Source organism: Amblyraja radiata, chromosome 37 (genome assembly GCF_010909765.2).
Source record: "Amblyraja radiata isolate CabotCenter1 chromosome 37, sAmbRad1.1.pri, whole genome shotgun sequence".
In the NCBI taxonomy this organism is placed as follows: Eukaryota; Metazoa; Chordata; class Chondrichthyes; order Rajiformes; family Rajidae; genus Amblyraja; species Amblyraja radiata.
Window position 1 is genome coordinate 8,499,354 of NC_045992.1, and position 7,219 is coordinate 8,506,572.

A 7,219-nucleotide genomic window follows, 5' to 3' on the forward strand; every position below is an offset into this window, starting at 1 on the left:
TTGTGGTTGTGCATTCTGGCACATCCTAAAATAGACTGATTTACAGCAGCCAAAAGCATCACACGCAGACACCCTTGGACTACAAAATAAGCACTGTTCCAAACACACCTCTCCAGACAGATCCAACACTCCCCTCTCACTATGAAACATCCTGTTGCATTTAAACCTAATGAGTACAAGGGCAGTTTTATTTGTTTTTAATGTTTTTTTAATATTTTTTAAAACCAGGTTTGCTGTCAGCAAATTTCATTCAAAGGGGCAGTCCGGCAATGACAGACCCTCATACAGACCATCATACACCCTCACATGAGTGGCAATGGAGCTATGTATGAATAAGAGTAGGGGGAGAGGGGTATAACGGCAGCACCACAGAATGCAAAGGTACTAAGAATTCATTAAAGAGTATTGCACTGTTATTGCTTTGTATATAGCTTTTATCAGAAATAAAATTTATATTTCAACTAGAAAGTTAGACATAGTTTTAAATTCCTTTTGTAATCAAACAACACCAATAATATGTTTTTAAAAATAAGCAGAATACTTCGCACACAAGCTTTTATCATGGATGGTGAGAATTGTTTAGCAGGTGGGAAATATTTACTGAAGTCATGAATTCAATTAAAAGGGCCATGCATCACATAAACAGAGAACTTTGTACTGTAGATGTTGTGATGCAGTCATTGGATAGAGACCTGCCCTGCCACAGCCTGCGAGGACCCAACCTTAGGTGTCCTTACATACTGCTTACAAGCAAACTCTCTTTTGCAAACAACAAGAATGCAACCATTTTGATCGTAATTGGCGTGAGTGCAATTGCAATCCCTACGGGTTCGGGCATTTGTTTTTTAAATGGTTCGTTTGTTGGTGAAACACACACATTCCTTTCTCTGTCTCTCTCCCTCTCCCTCTGTCCCCACCCACACTGCGTTGCTTTACCTGTTGTGCATGAACACTGACTGATCTTCCCTGCCGCCACACTGCAGGTCCTGTGTTAGTGACCGTGCTTGTTATTAACAAGCCCAGCTGTCAGCTGCCGGGTTCGGAGCCTGGACTCGCTGTGAAATCCTCGGGGCCGGGCCAGCGTGAACGGTGGAATTGCAAATGGTAAGTATTTCGCACCTCGAATCTGCGTCTGATTTTTTGTTTTGTTTTAAGATTTTACATCTTCAAACGTGCAACAGACATTAAAGATGCAAAAAATAAAAATCACGGTGCGCATTGGAAAACAACAGTAGACCCGAATAGAAAGCAGAGCAGGTTATTTCAAATAAATGTGGAATCTACCGCCTTGAAGATGCATTAAACACTTCTTGTTATGCAGCATCTCCCGAGAAAAGGAACAGGTTAAGTTTCGGGTCGAATCCTTCTAAAAGTCAACTGTTCCTTTTATCCAGAGATGCTGCCTGAACCGCTGAATTACTCCAGCTTTTTGCGTCTATCTTAGGTGAAACCAGCATCTACAGTTCCTTCCTCTCGATCTTGTTAAAGTGAGTTTCTTTTAAGATCTGCTGACTGACAACGGATTGTGGAAATCAATCTGACTTGGTGTCAGTTTTAGCCCTTCATTGATTCCAGTTTGATACAGTTTGACATCCACTGAATGTGCTGGGGGGGGGGGGGGAGTGCGTGGTTTATTATCCTGACTACATTGCTGCATGTGTTGGAAGGAACTGCAGAAACTGGTTTAAACCGACGATTGACACAAACACCTGGAGTAACTCGGCGGGTCAGGCAACATCTCTGGAGAAAAGAAACAGCTGACGTTTCAGGTCGAGAGAGACCCTTCTTCAGATCTTGCTGAAACATCACCTATTCCTTCTCTCCTGACCAGAGATACTGGACAGAGACCCGCTGCCCTTTGTGTCTATCGTGCATTTCTGCATGGTTGCTGGTCGGTACAGGGTAAATGTCTGCGTTCAGAGCATGTAAAACGTGCTTACTCTTATTGGCTTTCTTCCTGTGAGGGACACAGAGGTTTGTCATGTACTGATAACGCAGCGGTTGCTGTGATACTTGGTCGAAGCGAGCACCATCGGGTTTGTTATTTTTGGGTAGGTAAGTCCAATGGTCGTGGGGCTGTGTATTTACTCCGTCAAATTTTAACAGGGCTGCAAACATTTACAGTCTTTGCACAGAGATAACATTGTGGAACGGTTGCAGACAACTAATTGAATTAAGCGGCTTTGTTGATCGGTTGGGGTGGGATGGAGGTGGTGGTGGTGGGGGGTGGGATGGGTCGGGCAATGTGGCCATACGCAAATCAAAGAGTGAAAAACACACAGAGAAAATGCTGGGAACACTCAGCAGGTTGACCCTAACAACAACATCCTCTAACTGATAGACACAAAATGTTGGAATAACTCAGCGGAACATGCAGCATCTCTGGAGAGAAGGAATGGGTGAGGTTTTGTGTTGAGACCCTTCAGACTGAAAGCCACAAACATCCTCTGATAGGCTTTGGAGAAACCTTCGACGGTCATTTCTTTTCAAAATGTAGGTGGTAGAGTTTTCCTATATTCCAATCCTAAAGTAAACTGTAGAAATCACAACATTTGTACAAAAAACATAAAGGTTTGACACTAAAGCTTGTAATGTGTCACCTCTCTCTCCATTTCACATCTTGTGAGCGTCCATCTAATGTATCGGAATAATGTGTCATTTGGTGTCTGATACTATTCCTTCAGAATAGAATATAAAATACAATGTTGCAACTTGGTAGACAAATATGCTGGGGAATCTCAGCGGGTGCGGCAGCATCTATGGAGCGAAAGAAAAAAGGCAACGTTTCGGGTCGAGTTTCTCCAGCATTTTTGTCTACCTTCGATTTTCCAGCATCTGCAGTTCCTTCTTAAACATGTTGCAACTTGGTATACTTGCCCAGTGATCTCCCCACAGCCAACTTGAAATGCATCTACACTCTTCTGCTGAACTCTCACTGACTAGCACACTCGAAGATTGAAGGTCTGCTGGAACTGATCAGTGTTGTCATCAAATCAGTCTGATAATTAGATACAGTATAGATGCCACAATGTGAAGGGGCCAGAGAGATTTATAGAGTCATTTTAACAAGATCAGAATGTCCCAGAAACTCCACCCAGTTGAGATTAAAGTTAGTTTGATATATGTAAATTAGTGCAAATGAGAGTGACCAGATTCAGGAACAGCTTCTTCCTCTTATCAGCCAACTGAACGGTCCTTCCATAAACTGGGATGTTGTCCCGATCTCCCAACCTGCCTCATTGTGGACCTTGCACTTTTATCCATCTGCACTTACACTGTATATGTAACACTCTAATATATTATGCCATTCTGGGATTTTGCTCTTTGTTCATAAGTTCAAGGACCAGAATTCAGTCATTCGGCTCATCCACTTTACTCCTCCATTCAATTGTGGCCGATCTATCTTTCCATCTCAATCCCATTCACATGCCTTCGCCCCACAACCCCTGACATCCTTACTAATTAAACCTGTTGTAGATGGGTATAGTTCGATTGTATTCGTGTGTGGTACAAGTTGACTGAATACCACACAAACAAAGCTTTCAACTGTATCTCTCTACATGACAATAATAAATCAGTACAAATAGGTGGATGTGATTGCAAGTTCCTACAAGTGGCAATGAAATGCATGGCCAACTTAATGTCTTTAGATGATGTTGACCTGGCAATAAAAATGGGCCAGGATACTGAGGCTTTATCTGCATAAGCACAGCCGGTGGGTATTGTATTAAAACCAATCTTTCGTGCATCTGATTGCCAATTTATGTTTTCTAGGCAGGAAAGGCGCACAGACTGAATCCCGAACAACGTGAACAGCTGCTCCCCAACCTCCGAGCAGTGGGCTGGGCTGAAGTAGAGGGCAGAGATGCAATTTACAAGGAGTTTGTCTTTAAAAACTTCAACCAGGTGATGTTTTATCGGTGGTCGAATGCTCAGTAGTAACATGCTGGTTTTCCAAATAACATCCACTTGAATGTTTACATGGTTTTTTTTAAAATAAAGGCTTTTGGTTTCATGACGAGAGCAGCCTTACAGGCAGAGAAAATGGATCACCACCCAGAATGGTTCAACGTTTATAACAAGGTAGAGATTTCCAGAATACCTTTCACATTTTTAAAAGACATGAAAAAGGGCTTTATCTTTGCTCAAATAAAGGGTCAATATTGTTTGAAACACAGGAGCAAATTAATGTGCTAAGTTCCCATAGACAGCATTGCAACATTGATCAGAACCCATGTTAAGGAATAAAAAGGTTGTAAACACTCATCAATACAGGCAGCATCTGTGGGGAGAGAAGCCATTAGTTTCATTTTGACCTTGTATCAGAACTGGGAGAAGTAAGAAAAAAAAAAAAACATGTTCTATGCAGTAAAGGGATAGGATGAGCTGTAGAGAATGAAAAGAATCTGTGTTGGGGCAGACAAGGAGAATCAGATGTTGGATGATGTTGGTGTCTCCTGAGAGTGGTTGGGGAAAGCCCGTTAGTTATAGCTGAAGAAATGGTAATGAAGGAAGATTGTGCTGTAACTGAGTTCCTGAAATATTTGTAGGTTAATTGTCTTTGGTAAAGATTGTAAATTGTCTCCAGTGTGTAGGATAATGGTAGCATACAGGGATTGCTGTTCGGCGCAGACTCGGTGGGCCGAAGGGCCTGTTTCCATGCTGTATCTCTAAATTAAACCAAAGGAATGCTGGAAATGCATGGAAATTTCATGTCTTGGAACACAATCTGTCAACTCAGAAAACCACAAGAGAGGACAACCATATCACTGGAAACAGTCACAAAAAGTTGCAGGAACTCAACGGGTCAGGCAACAACTCTGGAGAAAAGGAATGGGTTACGTTTCAGATTGAGACCTTTCTTCAGACGTATCACTGGAACCTTGTTTTCTTTGCAGGTCCACATAACTCTGAGCACACACGAGTGTGGCGGGCTCTCCGAGCGAGACATTAAACTGGCAACCTTCATGGAAGAGGCCATGGTTGCTCAATGATACCCAAGGACATCACCCGTTGGCTGTACCAAATCAACAAGTTTATGAGGTGGCGTTAAGCTCATTACATGTGCATTCCATCAACATATTTCAAAGGCTGGTGTTTGTTTTTTTGAACCATCATCTATTAATAGAATCAAGTTGTATTCAAATCTGACTGAACAGAACTGGTTTACAAGTGGCAGTATTAATGTATTGTGAGCGAAATGTGCCTTGTATCAATAAAATAATGACTCTGTTTCATTCATGCAACATACTTGTCATGCGAACACCTCTAGCATTGAGGCATACTTGATGTAACATTTCACTATGGAAGCAAATGATCAAAATATAATCTAAAAAGCAGGAGCAGAATAGCAAACAAAAGGCCAGTGGATGTTGTTCACTTGGATTTTATTAGATAAGGTACATGAGGCTACTGAATAAAATGAGAGCCCATGGTATTAAAGGGAAGCTTGGCTGAATGGCAAAAGGCAGAGAGTGGGTGCTTTTCATAGTTGGGTGTCGGTGACTATTGAGAGGGGGAGTGGGAGATGAGGCAGAGGTTCACTTGCACCTCCTCCAACCTCATCGACTGTATTCACTATTCCAGGTAGGGATTCCTATATATCGGTGAGACCAAGTGCAGACTCACCGATCGTTTTGCTGAACACCTCCACTCAGTCTGCCTAAACTTACCTGATCTCCCGGTTGCTAAACACTAACTCCCCCTCCCATTCCCACATTGACCTTTCTGTCCTGGGCCTCCTCCATAGTTAGAGTGAGGCCCAGTGCAAATTAGAGGACAGTACCTCATATTTAGCTTGGGCAGCTTACACTCCAGCGGTATGAATATTGACTTCTCTAACTACCAAGTAATCCTTGCTTTCCTTCTCTCCATCCCATCCCTGTTCTTTGACTGTCCCCGATTATATTTTATGTTTACTTTGTTGTTAACTTCTCCGAGTTAACAATGATCTATTCTACATTTTCCATGATCTCCACTCTCCTTTGATGACTTGTTCTCACACCTTACACATTATCTCTATCTCCCCCCTCTGACTCTCAGGCTGAAGAAGGGTCTCGACCCAAAACGTCACCCATTCCTTCTCTCCAAAGATGCCTGTCCCGCTGAGTTACTCCAGCATTTTGTGCCTATATTCGGTGACTAGTGGGGATCCGCAATAGTCGGTGTTGGGGCCGCTATTCTTCATGATGTATATTATTAATTTGGATAATGGAATTGATGGCTCTGTGGCCAAGTTTGTGGATGATGATACAAAGACAGATTGAGGGGCAGGTGGTGTAGAGGAAGCAGGGAGTCATCAGAAGGACTTGGACAGGTTGGGGGAGTGGGGAAGTAAGTGGCAGATGGAATACAATGTAGCAAAGTGTGCGGCTATGCACTTTGGTAGCAGGAATAAAAGTGTAGACTATTTTCTAAATGGGCAGAGGATTCAGAAATTAGAGGTGCACAGGGAATTGGGAGTGCTGGTGTCAGATTCCCAAAAGGTAAATTTGCAGATTGAATCGGGAGTAAGAGCAGGGATGTAATGCTGAGGCTTTATAGGGCACTAGTCAAGACCATATTTGAAATATTGTGAGGTTTTGGCCTCAAATCTGAGGAAGCATGGGCTGACGTTGTAGAGGATCCAGTGGTGGTTTAAGAGAATGATCCTGGGAATGATTTGGTTGACGTATGATCAGCTCAGGGCCTGGAATTTTAGATGGATGAGGGACGATCTCATTGAGACATACCACATAACGAAAGACCTGGATAAAGTGGATGTGGAGAGGATGTTTCCACTAGGACCAGAGGGCACAGTCACAGAATAAAAGAACATACCTTTAGAAAGCAGTTGGAGAATTTTCTTTAGTTTAAGGTTGGTGAATCTGTGGAATTCATTGCCACAGATTGCTGTGGAGGCAAGTGGGTATTTTTAAAGTGCGAATTGACAGGTTTTTGATTAGCAAGGGTGTCAAAGGGTACAGGGAATAGGCAGGAGAATGAGGTTGAGAGGGAAAGATAGATCAGTCATGATTGTATGGTGGAGTAGACTCAACAGGTTGAATGACCTAATTCTGCTCCAATGTCTTATGAATTTACATTGACTGAGCTGGTTTGACAATTATATAAATAACATTTAGTGGAAGCTTGATCCCAAACGATGCAAATTCAAGACAAATTTGTACCGTTTCCCAAGCACGCCCAACTATTTCACAGGGTACCAGTTCACAAATTCCAG

General features: G+C 42.6%; 1 protein-coding gene across 3 annotated transcripts; it reads left to right on the forward strand.

Annotated features, from left to right (window-relative positions):
• The first annotated feature begins 664 nt into the window (after positions 1–664).
• On the forward strand, positions 665–5,246 carry pcbd1 (pterin-4 alpha-carbinolamine dehydratase 1). 3 transcript variants are annotated; one of them, XM_033012801.1, is made up of 5 exons: positions 665–803; positions 984–1,104; positions 3,775–3,906; positions 4,003–4,083; positions 4,899–5,246. In XM_033012801.1, the coding sequence occupies exons 2-5, from the start codon at positions 1,102–1,104 to the stop codon at positions 4,992–4,994; spliced, it is 312 nt and encodes a 103-aa protein (XP_032868692.1). In that variant the 5' UTR covers positions 665–803; positions 984–1,101; the 3' UTR covers positions 4,995–5,246. The 3 variants fall into 3 exon arrangements, with proteins under 3 accessions (XP_032868692.1, XP_032868694.1, XP_032868695.1); XM_033012803.1 differs by having other exon boundaries at positions 679–794; XM_033012804.1 differs by having other exon boundaries at positions 712–852.
• The last annotated feature ends 1,973 nt before the right edge of the window (positions 5,247–7,219 follow it).

What these genes read in the sequence shown, in the direction of transcription:
- pcbd1 (XM_033012801.1), top strand. An exon ending in TCTTTAAAAACTTCAACCAG is followed by an intron (nt 3,907 to 4,002) that starts GTGATGTTTTAT and finishes TTTAAAATAAAG; the next exon opens with GCTTTTGGTTTCATGACGAG. An exon ending in GGTTCAACGTTTATAACAAG is followed by an intron (nt 4,084 to 4,898) that starts GTAGAGATTTCC and finishes TTTTCTTTGCAG; the next exon opens with GTCCACATAACTCTGAGCAC.